This window comes from Centrocercus urophasianus, unplaced genomic scaffold (assembly GCF_019232065.1).
Source record: "Centrocercus urophasianus isolate 14NV4802_14NV808 unplaced genomic scaffold, USGS_Curo_1.0 seq_11, whole genome shotgun sequence".
NCBI lineage: Eukaryota > Metazoa > Chordata > Aves > Galliformes > Phasianidae > Centrocercus > Centrocercus urophasianus.
In genome coordinates, this window is record NW_024884253.1 from 50,408,560 (window position 1) to 50,426,381 (window position 17,822).

Consider the following 17,822-nt stretch of genomic DNA (forward strand, 5'->3'; position numbering starts at 1 on the left):
ACCAGTGAACATCATCTCCTCTACAAAGTTTTTGGGCAACTTCAGCCACAACAGCAAAAACAAACACTTGCCCAAAACAGATCTAAACCAATCAAACTGTCAAATATCACCATCTAACCCTAAAAACACACACTACCCCTCAAATCCCTATCAGCTGTATTTCTAACTGCTCTTAAATGACAAATAAATTAGAAACAAATACTCAGGTTTTGTCCTACTGGTTAGAACATTAAATGCTTCTTTTCACACATATTCATTTTGCTTGTGTATTAGTGAGATTTGTTAAAGTAACACAGATAATTTACTTGAGTTCGGAATAGCTGTACTGTAAAGCAGATTTAAGTTCTATGTGTTTTCATGGAAATGCTAAAATTTCTTAAGTATTCTTGGAACTCAGAATCAAATTGCATCTCTGACTCATCCTATATTCCAGGCATCAAGTGGCTAAATGGTTTCCTATTCTGTCCCCACAAAAGCCCCCTCCAGAGTTATAGTGCATGAGCACACTAAAGCTCACATTTCAATTCAACGTGAATACTCAATTCCCACTAATCTTAATGGCACACTTCAAAATTCTTACAGAAGGCTGCACTTGCAATTCACAATGTTATTATTCTGGGAACTATGTTGCTGTTTTTGGTTTTTGTCCCCCCCCCCCCAAGTAACTGATTATGTTCTGTTTCTTCTGGCTGTTTCATATACAAAATATTATTTGGAGTTAGCATTCTTCAAACCTTATAGAAGTATTAGGGCATAAAATAAAAATTCAGTACAGTACGTTTGCTAAGTATTTGTGTGAGTAAAGTTACTTACAAGAATGTCTATATAACACTGATGAGGCATGCATTAACAGCCCAGCAAACCCAGGCATTTCAGCTCTCAGTAGCTTTAAGCCATGAAGTCTACTACAGTGCATACACTACTGTGCTGTTCCTCATGCGATCTCGGCATTTTCCAGCTAACGTTATGTCCAAACACAGATGTATCATGAAAACTGTATTCTTTAAAAAAACAGGAAATCCAAGATTACAGGCCAATGGCAGTTAAATCATTATTAGAAGAAGAAAAAAAAAAAAAAGGCCTTTTTGATAGTTAGGAAAACTTGCCTCAGCTTTCCAAAAAGAAGAGTGGTTCTTTCCCAAATACTATCTTGCAAGCAGTACTGCTCTTTTTCTTAGCCTTTGCTGTTAACAAACCAAAGACTAACAGAAATTCTCCAAGTCAGTAGGTCAGAATTTCATAAAGCTCTCCTTTCATTGAATAAATCAAGGAACAACATGCCAAGTTTTATCATGCTGATCTCGTGAGGAAGGTTTCAAATTAACAAACAAATGGTACTTGTTTCAAAGTATCATTAAGAGTTACTATAAATTCAAATAATTTTGATCAAACATATCGAGACTTAGTTGTATAAAACAACATGCAAAAGAAAAATCCTCTTCAAGCTTTCCTTTCTCAAATCCACTGACAAGACAACTTTGAATAAAACTTGCCATACGATCACTTTCAATTAATATAAGGCAAGGTTTATAGGGAGAGAGAATATCTTACAAGACATAGCTGGAACAAACAGACAAGCTCTTCAATCCTGTCTTCAGTTCTGAAACAGAAGCAGCAAATTCCAACCCAAGCTCAGGCCAGGAACAATTTTTTTTGAGCTTAACTTGATTAAATTGTCAAAGTGCTTAATTTTTAAGAGAAAAGGATGGTTGGTCCTGTGGAGCAAAAGGGGAGGTAAGCAAGAGGAGATAATGTTACCTATCCACAGGTGGCAATCGTCCCTCCCTCCCACCCCAAACTTACTTAGCTGCACTGAAATATGTGGAAAACTATAGTTAAAAAAATATATAGTAATAACTGGGTATCATTTCTGATATTCAAAAGAAATCAGAAACATCCTAGGTTCTTCCTTTTATGGTATTTCTTACAGCTCCTCTTAGGATCACCTCTACCACCAATAAGAATTCAGCACGCTAAGATACTGCCAAATGGAAAACAAAAATACTAAAAGAAGTGCTGCAGGACTTCCCTCTTAACATTTAGATTGAGATTTACTCACTTGCTATACGCCACACTTCATCTTCAACATTATTAAAAGCAAACACGTTATAATTTTCAGTGTAAAAGCTCTATTAAACCTGCAGTGACAGTGTGCTAAGTGCTTTGCATTATATACTTAAGGTCAGGAATATGAGATATACAGACTCCAAAAGCTTACGTTGATATTTTCTAATTGCAGTAGGTGAACAGTGTAATAGGATTTGACTTCTTCCGATACTAGCCTCACACGAAAACCTGTTTCACTAAACATCATAAATTCTTCTCCTCTCGTTGGCCAGTACTGTGCACATTTCACCTATGTGGAAAAAGAAAAAAAGAAAAAAGATCTAGTTAAATACCCTAGCACCCTGGGCTTTGTGCTACCAAATTCTGAGACCTTTAAATACAGTATAGTAAAGTACACATTACCTGCTCCTAGTTTGAGGAATTCTCAGATCCTGTAAAGTTTACACTCAAGTGACTGCAACAGTTTCAACTGGTGCTAGGCATTCCAGCTGCAGCTGTTCACTCTCTCCTTCATGACAGTTCCAGTGCGTCTCGAGACCTTAACCCTTCACCCTTTCCCCAGCTTTCCACCTAGTTCTCTTACAGAGATCTTTACTCATCTATTTCAACACTTCTTCCCTGCATTTCTGACATCGACATCTGCACATTTACAGAAGTGATGCAACACGTTGTGCCTATTTCCCTAAGCCTCGCTGGAAATTGGAAGATTTAGTGAAACAAGAACAAATTAGCAATGCAGAACTTCCTCATCCTTTACTCCTCTTGCTTTGCACTCAAACTCACTGTAGGTAAAGAAATGACTTCGTCCATGGACTAAGCAAAAAAATTTCACTAACAAATACACCCTAGGGAAAGAAAAAAAAATTTTCCACAAAATGACATGCATTTATCATTCAAATCCACAGTGATTTCAGGCACATTAGTAGAAAAAACCTACACAATAACAGAAGATTGATATACTTTTTATGTGTACCACCAATTGTAAGTAATCCAAAATAATCAGACCACTTCAACAGCTGGTGGAGGCAGCCTGGCCTGTTATGAACAGTTCCTAACACTGCACAAAAACACACTGCTCTGAAACAATCTAAAGCTTTAATTCAAATGCATCTTCCCACTTGGGTGTTGTTTTTTTTTTTTAATTCCTAAAATTTTTTTATTTTTTTTTTTTAACCTATATTGCTTCTACTTCATCTTAGTTCTGTCTCTATGCACTTCTTTTTCATCATGCTACTTTCACCTTTCTGGATGTATACCAGATGTTGGTTTTAGTGAAATCAGTTTTACCTTAGCTCCATCACTTTGTTTAATGGTATAGTATATACATATTACACTGTGCAGCAATGAAAAAGTGTTGATTCTTTAAACATAACAATCAATCTGTATGTTCAGCAATATCAGAACTACATGGTTCACTTTACAGCTTAAGCAAAATGTCTGATGTTACTCACCGAGTCTTTTTCAACAATTCTGTTCAGCATAACAACTGCTTTGGTTTTTTGTTGCCATACCATTAGCCAAAAATGACAACACGTATTAGGTAGTGGACCCTGTGTGGCAAAAAGAAAAATGAATAGGAAAATGCATAAGCAATGTCTGAACATGACTAATGTGTTACTGTGTGAAACCAAACAAAGTCTTTGTCCAAAAAGTTTAACCAAGCTATTAACAAAATGATAGAGAAGACAGGAAAGAAAGCAACCACACTGCACAAATCACTCAAGCACTTAAACTTTAATCAAAGCAATAAAAACTCAGGGAATGGATGCTTTAGTTTCAGCATCAACACTACTGTGCAGTTAGAAGAAAAGTTACTGCAGGCATACTGAAAAGAAACAAGAAGAATTAAGTGGTATTGTTTTATACTTTCACACTTATAAAAAGTATAAAAATTATGTATACCCATAATTTTATTTAACCTCATCTTCTGTTTTACACTTGCTATGCTTACTTACATACATATAAGCATAGAGAACAGGAGATACTGTCAGAGCTATGAAGTATAACACGCACTTCTGAAAGTTTATATTTAATAGTATAAAACCATTATTACCTGAAGAGCAGGAAATATCTACAAAGCTTTAGAGACAGTCTATTATATACACTTAAACATCCCCCTTTATCTTTTTATTAAAATGTGTGTTCACAACTGGATCAAACAGGCTGTTCGCATGAGATACGTAATACAGAGTGATGAGGAATCATCCAAACGTAAATTACCATCGTACAAATCCACTTCCCCCATACCTGCATTCCCTGTAGTACCTGCTGATTGGTGACTGATTGATGACTTACCTGTGTTAAGATATAGCATCTCTGAGCTTCTTCTATGACCACTAGGCTGGCATTGATATAATCATTCTCTGTGTTCTGCAGTTTTACTCGACTGTGATCATCTAAAATTAAAGGAAACTTAAGAATGAACAATGCCTTTACTTTCACCAATACTCTGCAGCAGAAGAGGTTAGGCCTACGAAGCAATCATTAAAGAATTTATTTTCCATCTAAGCAAATGGCCAGCTACATGAAAGCAGCTCCTCACGCAACATTGATAACAATGGCTGACTCATTTTGCCCTCAGCATTCCATCACAGGTTAGTAACTGGAATACCACTTCTCTAAAAAACAACCAATTCCCCACACCAACAAAAGCAGCTCATGACCATCCTTCAACAATTTTATTTCCTTAATATAACAGCATTGACAACCCACAACAGGCTACGTTCCACTGCATGGTTTGCCTTAAGTTTGGAATTCCAAGGTCTTCAGTGAACTACAACTCCACAGGCCAAGGCAGAATCATAAACTGACATGGCTAAAAAATTACCTACTTAGAATCATTCAAATCAAGCTTTGCTGAACTTAATTTTCCTTGTAATTTAACACAATGCAAATTAGAAGCACTAAGGAAGTAGCACATAAATGATGTCCCTATTAAACAAATCTTCCAATTAAACAAGCCTAATTTTATTATATGCTTTCTACCTTTCCCACGATTTTGCAAGCAGGGCAGAAGATCTGCTACTCATTGCAGATAGAAGCAGTCAAAGGATTGCTTTTAAAATACTAACATTAACTTGAGAAAGATTATCAGACTGTCATATGACAATGCTGCATAATGAAAAGTCACTGTGACTGTATGTGTGTAGGACTTTCCAGTACTTCCTAACTGCCTTCTACCAGACACTTAAGTAATCAGACTCATCCACAGCAAATAATCCTTCATCAGCCATTTATCAGACTCTGTTAAATAAACAGCAACTTTTGTCTGAAATCCATACACAATTGCATATCACAAACTGAGCTCTGACTGACTGTGAACCCTCCGAAGCTCAACCACTGATAGATTGTTTGTAAGAACTAAGGAACAATAACAAAGCTACTTGAGTGCATTTCAGGAAGCCATTCTGTAAAGCAACAGACAGAGCCAGCAGTGAGTCAGGGTGCGATGCCAGTTTCTCACTGACACTGACCACAAAACTTACTTGGAGCTGTCGCAGCTGCTGCGAAAGCACGTCAGTCCTCTGTTCCCTTTCCCATACCGTCACCAAAAGCTTAAGTTCCTTTTGACATCTATCTTACAAAATTAACAAAACCCATGACCTTCGTGCAAGCAACCACTGATTATCACCCTCGGGAGAGCTATGCTGTCCCTATGTCACTGCCAGCCTATACAGCACAAGGCTTATCTAAGAAGAAATCCATGAACGTGACCCTGACTGGGCAAACAGCTTATATGAGAATCAGAACAAAGTTGATAAACTGGCCCCTTGTTCTGTGGGCTGCTTGTATTATTTTACAAATACTTTCCACAGTTTTGGAAACCTAGGAAAAATGTATTTACTTTGCCTTGATCTGCTTTTATGCTCTTCCTCAGCTCCCTGCTACTGGCAGCTGCCAGAAGCTACCAGGATGTACAGGGATCCTTTACGAGACTGTAATGACTGTTCTTACATCACATATTCCTCAGCCTCTTAAATATAGGGTCACCTTACCAGATTCACAGAAGAAAGTGAACAGTGAAATTCTTCATTTTCTCCCCCAGAGGACAAAGGTTTGAGGTTGTCTAGCTTCTGTGCAGTACACAAAAAAGCTAGAAGTATGCTGTAAAGCTATTTTTAATATAAAAGAATGAGAAAGCTACCAGGTTGTCTGTTTTCATTAGCATTCCAGATGTGAGACAGCACCATCTTGACTCTCAGGAGTCTTATAACAATTTGTATGCCCGTATGAAGGAAAACAAAAACAACAGTCAAGACAGAAGACTTAAGATGTGTTTTAAGGTAAAAATGCGTCCTTGCATTATTTTATCTGGAAATTCAAGTGTTACTTTTTCCTTTCATATATCACTTTATCTGAAATGTTTCTACTGGAGAGAAACCAAGACCTTTGTAAATATTACATGTCATCTGCCAACAGGAAAAACTTAAGATCTTGTTATAGTAAATCACACATACCGGTACTAGTGTTCTCGGAAAGGTGACGTAAGCAGGCACTGTTAACAGTTTAATCACCCAGCAGCAGCTGCTGCTCTGCTGCCAGCAGGAGATAACTGCCTGGGCCCTAACCAGACTTGGTACTGTAGCACTTACACACATTTTCAGCTTTATTTTTAAGCCTCTTCTATGTTCTGCCCTGTTAACATTACAAAGAAAGTTTGGAAATAACTCCTAACAGTTAATTCTCCCTCCTCCTGCCCGACCAAAACAGAGGCAAACCTCCAAATACGTGGCATACCCAGGGGACAAAGAAAGCCACGAGCAAATATTGATTTCCCTTTCAGGGGAATGGGTTCCTAAAGGACACAATGACCTAGAAACCTCATTCAAGTTCTGGCTTGCTTGGCTGAATTAAATGAAGCGAGCCAACCTTCAACAGCAAGTTAGCCATAACATTTTTCTCATATGTAAATCATTTCCAGTTACACAGGACTTCAGATTTATACGAACGATAAACATATCTTAAATCTAATCTAAAAGATCTATCTTAAACACTGCCAAGCTCACAACAGCTAAAATACAGCACTCATTTTCTGAAGTGTTAATTTCCCTATTTTGACAAATTACACAGCTGAAAAGGAAGTGGCAACCTTAAGAACACTTCTCATTCTGGCTCCCGCACTAAGAACACTGCTCCTACAGCCACCTTGTCTGAGATAAGCTCTTATTACCCACTTATGGCAAAACCCTTTCCCTCCACTATTACCTACAACGCTCCCTGCATCTCACACAAGGCCGAGATTTTACACTGCACATTGCCCACCCCTGCAAAAAGGAAAGTGAGGTACCCAGTTCAAAAGAGATAGGAATGTTTGGCAGTTCACATGACATAGACCTTACAGTTGACTAATGAAAGGTTTTTATTCAGAAAAATCAATTGCACTTCTAAACATGAAACCGCTGCATAACCTAAAAAACATCTTCCATCCAAGAGAAGTCTGCTTGCCAAATATGGTGCTATAACAGGGAAGGGTGACATGCTACTTAGTGGATTAAAGAAAGTCACAAATAAAACACGCAGCGCTAAGCCATCCCAGTGACCATGTGTGACGCTTCACCCCCTGCCAGTAAATCCCCTTCATTTCACTAATCTAAATCTGGTCTACCTGAGCTGCTGCATTACCCAAATCACAGCCCTCCGTCACCGGATGTATGCTCACAACTTTCAGACAAATTGTTTCAGAGGGAGCCTAAGGCAAAGGAAAGGCAAAGCAGCTTTCCTCACCTTGCCAATGGTTGCATGCAGCACATGCCACCATGATACATCAGCAAAGGCTTAGCTTGTAACTGGAATGTATTCATACTGAAACAGGTAGGTCGCTCTGAAAATAATGCTGTATGTATTTCCATGGAAACTACAGCAGATACAAAGAGCTCTGTAACACTGTCTGATGGAGCTATAAAACATTGTTTATCAACAGTCACCACCATTAGCTGTGTATTTTCACCAGCCACAAACAAGAGCTTGCATGCTGCGCTCACACAAATCTGCACCAGCAACAACATGGTTTAAATGTTGGCTAGCTCTGAAGTGCTCAGACTAAGATCTTTGACAGTCCCTTCCTAATGAACTCTCCTGTTCTAAAGTCTAGGTCAGTATGTGCCAGGACGACTCCCCTCTTCCCCAAACCTTAAGAAAGAAATATCTCCAAAAGCAACACACACTGTTTATTTATAACATGCTTCTGGTAACAACATGTCCTATAGAATCATTAGATAATCATACAAAAAAAAAACCCCACCACATTAATTTCAGCTTCTAAGATGGACAGCAAGAAGTGCAGTAGACTTATTTTGGACAGAACCTCCAGGCATGAACTTGAAACAAAGGACAAAAAGGGAACATTTTGCCATAATAAATAATCAGTGCTAAGTGCAAAACCATCCACATCAGCTCCAACTCGGTTCCTCATAAAGAACAGTACTCTTCACATTCCTCTCTCCCTGGCATATGTTCTACAACGACTATAAGCCTACAGTTGAAAGATCCAACACAAAGTCTACTAGCTGCCTCCTGAAGAAAACAAAGAGAAATCACTACCTTTTAAGATTCTCCAACAGCAACATGATCTATTTGGTGAAAATGTTCAGATGACCTAAGAAAATACGCTACACGCCATGTCATAAATAAGAGCTAAAGAGAAAACTAACTTGTGCCATCTCTCACAAGAAGGAGAAAAAGAAATCCTGAAGAAATCCTGAAAATTTTACCTGAGGGGGGATTCCCTTTCTGCCTCTAAACCTGGGAATGAAGTAGGAAGATCTCTAAAGGTCTTTACAGCCAACCTAAAACACTGGACTACTTCGATATGAGCTAAAGATAAGATTTAGAAGAAAAGTATTAAGTCTTAGAGTTTCAATAAAGGTATCAATAAAGAATAATAGCCTCGTAATTTATTTTCCTCTGAATAATGTTTTCTGAGAAACAGTTTCATCTGTCAGGAAATGACTGACTGTCAAACCAAACCTATTTCAGATTAACTTCCTGTTTCAATACTGCAACAGTGCCGAGATATTCCTCTCCCCATTCTAGACCCATACCAGACTGCATGACTACTGTTTTTTTGGCTAGGCAATTACTCTTGAGGGCATTTCTCCAACTAATTTTTATTTATTTTTTTTTTTTAATACACACTGTAGCTCCTTAGCAAGGAAAATGACACTAATGAAAATACTTCTGAAACAGGAGACAATGTAAGATTCACTCAATTGTAATGGGCAGACAATTAGCCTCATACAGCCAACTGCAACCATCTTTTACCTAGAAAGGTACATGATATACAACCAGTTTTAATGTGCATGCTCTGTGTATTATAGTTGAAGTGGGGCAAACCAACCCAAAGCACCTTTTCCGCAATGCAGAACAATCCCTGCATTTCCTCTTACAGACACGCCATCTCACATTTTAGACTGGCTTGTTTGCTGTATAGACAGACAAATCATTTTCTCTTGGCTACAGAGAAATACAAGATTTTTATTAAATTACACCACATGTTTTGTAATATATTTAATTAGCATAGGAATAACTGCTATTTCCGAAGACCATCAGGTATCAGAAGTCCAGGTTCTGCCCCAACTGCTTTGAAGTTTTTGATACTAAAACATTAGAATGTCATTTATCATCTATTCTCTTCCAGGTCTCCTCCTACTTCCCACCACTGTCAAAGGAACAGTTATGACTCGTATTTGAAAACATACACATAAAATGCAACTGTAATCAGATAAAAGACTGTTTTGCTCTGTTCTCATAGAGCCTCACTACTGGCACCCAGTTCTGTGGGCATATCTTGGCAGTTCAGTTCAAACCTCCTTTCTTTCAGGCACGCTAAAAACTGAGACATGCTTCCTAAGGCTCACTGTTAAACTTCATGTCAACTAGCATGTCACTACAGTCCTCCTGAACCCAGTACTACTTCAGAACTAGACTTATTCAACTGTCTATCTGCTGTTATATTGGACCCATTCTTTACTACAGTTGCATCACTTCTTTCTGGATAATGGAGCATTTCAGGGCAGAAGTGTCCACTATTGTGAAAGATATATCATGACTAAGGAAAATTTTGGAAAACAAAACAAAAACACCCAACCACCAACTCACATCCTTACAGGAGATGACTACAAGCCAACCATCTAAGATATTATTGCAGGTATTCCAGATGCTACTGAAATAACAGAAGTTTTCCTTATTTTAGAAATGCAGAAAAAAAACCCATACTTTAAAACTATGCTGCCCTTCTCTCTGCAGTTGTTACAAATTAACTGAATGCGAGATGTGAGAAAGGACAAAAAAAAGTGAGCACAATTTCTGTTACAAAAGCTGCAGATGATAGACACGGGAATAGACTTTGGGTCTCAGGGGTTCAAAACCAATTTCCTGCCTTCTCAAAATCTGTCTCAATTTAGGTATGAAACGGAAAGTGAATGAAATGCGACCTGCTTTATCACAGGTAAGAAGCCAACACCGTGCTCTTACAGGACAGTTAGCCTGAGACATGAGGTCTCACACTGACCAACATAGGTTAACTAAGGTCTATCAGGGCACTCAGGTCCTGAGCACATTCTGCTGGACACACAGGAGCCAGTAAGCCTCAACTAACCTGAGGTATCGTCTTCAGAGCTGCACATTTCTCAGATAGGATGGTGATGGGAAATGCCATACAGACAGCAAGGAGGGTCTGTGCTGAACTCTCATTTCACGATGGCACAGTATTTAGACTCAGCATTAAGCCAGAGTGGACCCATTTGACAGGAATACACCATACAAGTAAGCCTTCTGGCAACTGCCTAACAATCAGCATGAGCACTGCTATCTGAACAGCATGACTCACTTCGAGACTCTGTGCATAGTTTTGAGAAGTGCTATACACATGCTGTTACCACAGCTTTCAACTGGAAACAAGGACTTCAGCACTTCTCCAAAATATACAATAGGTACTCACGTCAAGCACTCAAACAAAAAGCCCTAATGAATCAACTACTCTTCAAAAATTCTAGATCCAAGAACAATGGGATTATGAGAGATTTTGCTGCTCTGGGAAACATAGTACAAAAAGACACGCAAACATTGAAGTTTTTTATAAAATACTGAAGTTGAAAGAGGTTAAATCTGTTTTCATTTTTTCCCCTAGTCCTTCTGAAAGTGATATACAGTAGCTTTCTCTAGCTATAATTATCTATCACTCATTTTTTGCTCATGTGTATTTTCATAAGGATACTGGATTAAAGTTTCTGAAGAAAACACTGTTGAAAAAGATATTTCACATGCTTCGGTAGCAAATAAACTGGAAAATGTACTGCTGTAAATACTGAAAAGATACTTACATGGACTAACATCTCTGTATCTGTTTCGATTTCTGTTTTCTGGGTATTTTGCAACTCTATGAGGGTAGTCACTGGATTTATGCCGAATTTCCTTTAAAAGACAAAAATACAGTTTATTTCTAGCCACCAAGCACATTAAGGCTGATATTCTATACAACCTATCACAAGGCTTTCAAGCTCAGTTATTTAACTGCAGTTATTAATACCATTATTGACTTTTAAACCAACTTTTACTACAGCTAATGCTACTTTCACCCAGAAAACACATGCCATTCTTAGCCATACTGCTGTCATTTAGATCTTTTTACACTTGGTCAACGTATGCACAATTTGGTAAGTAACTGACACAGCAGAAACAAAAGGGGGGGGGGGGAAGGGAAGGTAATTCTTATGCTTACTGTTGAACTGAGATTTGCAAGCTATTTCCCAGAAAAAGTACAAGTCTGAACTAAGAGTACAGCTGGCAACGTAAGCACCACAAAGAAAACTGAACTAGTTAGCTGCAGCCATAACATCATTAATAGCCACAAAATTATTACAGGTCTTTCAACAGTTCATCTTGAACAGCCATCATTAAACATGAGCCTGTAAGAGAGAACATCTCTACTCTCAAATGTGAGCTTGTATCAATACAGAAATCACAGCCAGCTTCTACTCAGGCATTAACACAAACCCTTTGATAATCTGCATTTGGAAGATATTTAGACACACTCATTTACACATCATTTTAAAGAAGTAATACTGCTTACATATTGTAAATGGGGAAGGTGTTTCTGTTTGTTTCTAAAGCTTCTTGATTCTAATGAGAATGTCTTTTTCCACAACTTCACCTTCAAACTAAGAAGCACATTTGTAAGTGTGAAAACACAGAAACACAGACAGTGTGCTACTGACAAACAGCCTCTTACGGACTGACTGGTGTCTTTATATCCCTGTACTCAGCTGACACGCAGTGATATGAAATTAAAAATATTTTGGTGGGTTTTTTTTTCAGATTAAATTCCTATAGGAGTTCTCCGTCCTCCAGCTTAAACAATCATCTTTGCAAGCTTATTAATCAGTTGAGATACTCTCATACCAGGAACACAATGAAACAGGACTTTGGAAATCTAACAGATGTAAAGAAGCTTCATTTTTTTAATGTCTGCCTTATGCTGTGACTTATGTGCAATGATAACCTGTGAAAAACAACAGCTACAATATGGAGCAGCAAGTGTCCAACCATCAGTGCTCTACGTACCTCCACATAAATCACTCAATCTGTTACACAACCAGATTTTGATTTTGGTACAGAACAATGGAACTTGTATTCTCTTCTAGCTTAAATGCCTTACAGGCTTTTGGAGTACCTCCACGCTCAACAATTAAACGACAAGCATTCACAGCCAAATTCCCTCAAATGTAGGTTCTTTTTTATTATCATCATCATCATCCTATAACGGGAAGCATTTTGTTTTAAAAAGCACAGTCATTTTCTGTGCTCAGAAATAGACTTACAATTTCATAAATACTCCAAGCTTCTACCACAAGCCTAGGAAGATTCTTGGAACTGAAGGACAAAGGTTTCGGCAAGAAGAATTAAGAAAACCCTAATATTCAGCTGGGTTTTTTTCTTCAGGAAACATATGCCTCTCACAGCAAGCGTGTGTCCTATACAACGCAGTCATAGCTAAATACCTTCCTAAATAAGAAGTCAGTATATTGGAATGGGTCCAGAGGACAGCCATGAAGACGCTCAGAGGGCTGGAATACCTCTCCTATGGAGAAAGGCTGAGGGAGTTGTGCTTGTTCAGCCTGGAGAAGGCTCCAGGGAGACCTCACTGAGGCCTTCCACTATTTAAAGGGATATCATAAACAGCAGGGGACCAACTTACTACATGACCTGATAGTAACAGGACACAGAGGAATGGCTTTAAAATAAAAGATGAGAGTTAGGTTACATGTTATGAGGAAGCTCTCGGCTCAGAGAGCAGTGAGGTGCTGGCACAGCTGCCCTGAGAAGCTGTGGTGCCCCATCCCTGGAGGCGCTCAAGGCCAGGTTGGATGGGCCCTGGGCAGCTGAGCTGCTGGGCGGCAGCCCTGCCCACAGCACAGGGTGGGGTGGGTGGGCTTCGAGCTTCCTTTCAATTCAAACCACTCCTTGATTCTGTGATAATTTAACTGAGGAGAAAAATCCTGCTTGAGTTCAGGAAACTGAACTTTGCTTCAAACTACTTCTCCCCATTTGGGAGAGCAACGTAGCACGCACCCTAGCTCGAGTACCATCTATAAGCACCTTACAGGCGCTGCCCGCAGCGAGAGGCCCGGACCACCTCAGCCCGGGGGAGGTCGGCTGTAACACACAGCTGGGCCGGGGCAGCCCGCCCGCCTCAGCCCAAGCCCCGCTCCTCAGCCGCCGCACATGCGCAGGCGCTGCTCGCACGCACGCTGCCGGCCGGTGCGCAGGCGCAGCGGCTACGGCCCCACGGCGACGCTTGCGTGCTGCCCCATTCGCACCCCTCCCCGCAAGGGAAGGGAAAAGGAAAAGCCAAGCGAGGCCCGGGAGCATGCGCGCCGCCCGCCCGCAGTTTCGCTGCGTGTGCCGGAGAGCGACTCGCGCCCCTACAACTTCCGCTCCGCCGAGCCTCCGCATAACGGCGAGGGGCGCCGGCGGACCGCGGCCCTCTCCCCGTCGGGCGATCGAACCCCTTCTCCGCTCACCAGATAGCGCGCCTGCCACTCGTTCGTGGCGTCGATCTCCTGGAACTCCCGCTCGATGACGGCGGACATGGCGGCGGCCAGAGCAGCAGAACCGCCGCCAGCCCAGCTCCCGCGCGCTGCCCGCCCTGCCGCCGCCGCGCGCGCACATACGCTCGCGGCGGCTCCCGCGACGGCCGGGCGCATGCGTAGCCCCGCCCCCCCGGCGAGGGCGGCCTAGGCCACGCCCACGGGGAGCGGAAGGAGGAGTGAGCACCTGGGAGATGGGGCGCCGCCCGCAGGTGGCCGCGAAGCCTGGCAGCGCCGCGGGGAGAAGAGGCGGGCTGGCGGCGGCGATTTTTTATGACGTCACCGTGGAAGTCGGCTGTGAGCGAAGATCGAAACGGGGCCTCAGCGGCCCCTCAACTCCGCCGCCCCCTGGCGGTTACCCCGGCGTCGTTGACAGCCACGCCCCTTACGTGTTAGCCGCGCTCCCCTTCTATGTTAGCCCCGCCCCGCTCCGCCGCCGGCTTACAGCGCGGCCTGAGGAGACTCCCGGAATCAGTGCGGCCGGGGCGTGGGCGGGTTGGGGCTGTGCTGCCTTCAGCGGCGTGCGGGGAGGCGGGCACGCGGGCTACTGGGCACGGAACGGCACGTCAGTCTCTGCGAAGTAGTCTCCTGGCTTCGCCATCCCAGTGTGGAGTTGTAGGTGTCCCTATTGGTTGTTGGACCGGGTGACCTTTAAAGGTCCCTTCTGACTCAGACAATTCTGTAACTATGATTCTGACTTTGAAACGTATTTAGGAAACCTCTCCTGCGTCTTGAGGGCGACGCTGGGAGGCTCTCTGGTCAGTCTGTGGGATCATTTGTGCAGTAAGCAACTCATGTTTCTGATTAAGGAATACAAAGATGAACCTGCCCATCCTGAATGTAATGATTATTTTAAAGAAAGAAGTTTATTTGAATTCATGTTGCAGCAAACAAAAGGTGTTTGTCACCACATAAAAGTGTGATCTTCCAGGGCCTGGGTGTAGAGAAATAAGTTGGTAGGTAGAAAGCAGCTGCCAAGTAGCACGTTTTAATAAAGAAGCAAAAACACACAATGCCCTCACTGATCTACGTCTTCAGTACGCTTGCTCTCTGGATATGAACTTTTGATATGAAACTGCTCTGTGTTTTGCAGTACTTGTTCTTAAAGCAAAATATCTCTTTTCTCCACTCACTGGAGCTGACTCTGGCCAGACATCACAGAATATCTCAAAGTGGAAGGGATAAGGACCATCAAGTCCAACTCCCAGCTCCACACAGCACCACCCAAAAATCAGACCACGTATGTGAGAACATGGTCTAAATGCTTCTTGAATTCTGGTGCTCAGAGCCGTGCCCTGTGCAGCCCGTTCCATGCCCACCGCCCTGTGCTGCAGCCCCTGTCCCTCACCCCCAGCTGCCCTCCCCTCACACAGCTCCATGCCGTTCCCTCAGGCCCTGTCGCTGTCACACACAGCAGAGCTCAGCGCTGCCCTCCGCTCCCTGTCAGGAGCTGCAGCCACCATCAGACCTCCCCTCAGCTCCTCTGCTCTGTGCTGAGCACACCCAGGGAACTCAGCTGCTCCTCATACACTTTCCCCCTCTAGACCCTTCTCCATCTTTGAAGCCCTCCTTTGGACACTCTCTAATATTTCATGTCCTGTGAGTACCGCTGCACACAAACGTGCACACAGAACTCGAGTCAGTACTCGATGCATCCATGCTGCCATGAAGCCACCCTGCATGGCCACAGCTGAAGAAAGCTCAGGTGCCGCCCTGTCAATGCAGAGAACAAAGAGTGACATTGCCCAGTGAGGTGGTGCTTCCTCCTTGTTCTGGTGCAAAGGCCAGGAAGGCTTGGAGGCCACTCCCTGCGGAGTGTGAGATGTCCTGCCTGTCTCCAAAGACAAGCCTACCATCAGGAGCACTGTGTGTGTATCAGCTGAGTAGGCCACTGAGACATTGGTATATCTTGAGAAGAATGCAGGAGAAATGTAGTTTTGTTAAGTAAATGTACATAATATGTATTTTGCTTTTTAACTAGCAGCTTTAGCGCACATTAGAAGCTTGTATTTGTCTGGAGGAACTACATCCCCACATTTCCATTGGGAAAGCAACGGAATTGTATTACTAGGAGGGGGGGGATTGTGGCAGCAGTTATGTTTAGAATCTGTAGACAAATTGGTGCCTGGAGGCAGCTTATGTAAAAATAAATATTTATTAATTGCTGTTTAAATCTGGCTTAGAACAACAGTAATTGGCAAAACATGGTTTTCTGGAGAAATTGCTTTTGTTTGCTCTTTGCTTGTTATTTTTTACTGCAGTTACTCTGAAAATGTTGTGCCAGTTCATTGTTTTTTGGGAAGTGAGCCCAGTCTATGCCCAGGACTACAGTTATATTGGTCTGTGGAGGAAAAGCATATATACAAAAGAAACCATGCACACTCATTAGTAAACTTGATTTACTCGGTTGCCAATAATATACTCCAACTCCCTACTAGGAGATGAATTGCAATATAAACTCTTAAACACTTGAAATAGTGTGAGACATAGGCAAAGCTGGATAATAGAGTTGCTGGAATGTGGTACATTAGTGTTTTCTGTCTGAGCAAGTCGTTATTGTAATGCTTCCTCATTAAAATGTCTGATAATTGGAGAAGCCCCTTAATGTACTGGCAGACAGACACCTAAGGTAGTTCATATCCACAGCAGTTCTAATGTCAAAATTTGTTTTCTTGCTCTCCATCATCTGCATGAAAAGGACCACTGAAGTTAACTCTGAATGTTGTTTATCTAGTGACCTTGGACCAAAATTAAGTTTAGTACCACTCCAGAATGGACTAAGTGCTTGTTCCTTCACATTGGTTTTTTTGGGTCATTCACTGGAAATTACCCAAGTATCACTTATCGGAAATGATCTGTTCTGTGCTGCTTTTCTGAGAACCATTTTGGGTATTAGTAGATGAAGAACAAATTCTTCCCTGAGGTGACTTTATTCACAGATGCACTCCATACCAATGTTAGCTGCTAAGAAATAAAGCTATAATGTACTTAAGCTCACCACGATGTGAGAGCAGGAGTACATATAATTCCTGAGTTAAGTGTTATAGTCCATGGCCTGGAAAAGAAAAGAATGCTTTCTTCCCTCAAGAAGAGGATAGAATCTGGAAGGGCTGGGCACTCTTTTGGCATCTGCTAGGGAGAATAAAAAGATGAATAAAATGGTCCTGTGATTGGAATGAAATGAGTTTCATTGATTCTTTGCATGTACAGTTGAAATTTACTATTTCAGACTTTGGAGTACTGTATTCCTTGTTCAAATAAGCATTAAAACTCCTTTTACTGAAAATGGTTGCCAGTTTTTCAGCTGCGCTATTGATTTCCTCCACCTATTCTAAGTAGTGTTTTGGCATACAGCAAAAGAAAACAATACTTTAAACTTGCATAGCAAAATACAAATCCTTGCAGCAGTAGCAGCAGAATCACATGGACCCTAGCAGGTTTGCATCAGCTAAGGGCGTCTTAAGGGATCAGCCACAGATCCTCAGCAGTGGGGTTTTGGTTACCAATGTCTACTAAAAGATGGTTGTGCAGTAATGGGGATGGAATTAATGGAAGCTGTAATTATGCTGTGAAGACAAGGATGACACATTTATGTGTAGAATAAATTATTGCCCTAACACTATGGTTTGGAGTTCTGTGTAGAAGAAATTCATGGCCAAGGAAGAAAGG

The 17,822-nt window shown here is 41.5% G+C and overlaps 1 protein-coding gene across 2 annotated transcripts in view; it reads right to left on the reverse strand.

Moving 5' to 3' along the window:
- PTPN2 (protein tyrosine phosphatase non-receptor type 2) overlaps nucleotides 1-14,204 on the reverse strand; it is a 33,778-nt gene extending 19,574 nt beyond the window's left edge. Inside the window, exons 1-5 of one of the 2 annotated variants that reach the window (XM_042838493.1) lie at nucleotides 14,088-14,203; nucleotides 11,388-11,478; nucleotides 4,363-4,463; nucleotides 3,519-3,617; nucleotides 2,219-2,356 (exon numbers count right to left, since the gene is read on the reverse strand). In XM_042838493.1, coding sequence (XP_042694427.1) covers nucleotides 2,219-2,356; nucleotides 3,519-3,617; nucleotides 4,363-4,463; nucleotides 11,388-11,478; nucleotides 14,088-14,156 — 498 coding nt within the window. In that variant the 5' untranslated portion in view covers nucleotides 14,157-14,203. Of the gene's footprint in view, nucleotides 1-2,218; nucleotides 2,357-3,518; nucleotides 3,618-4,362; nucleotides 4,464-11,387; nucleotides 11,479-14,087 lie in introns of both variants that reach the window. The other variant, XM_042838486.1, reaches the window with a different exon arrangement.
- Nucleotides 14,205-17,822: the final 3,618 nt, after the last annotated feature.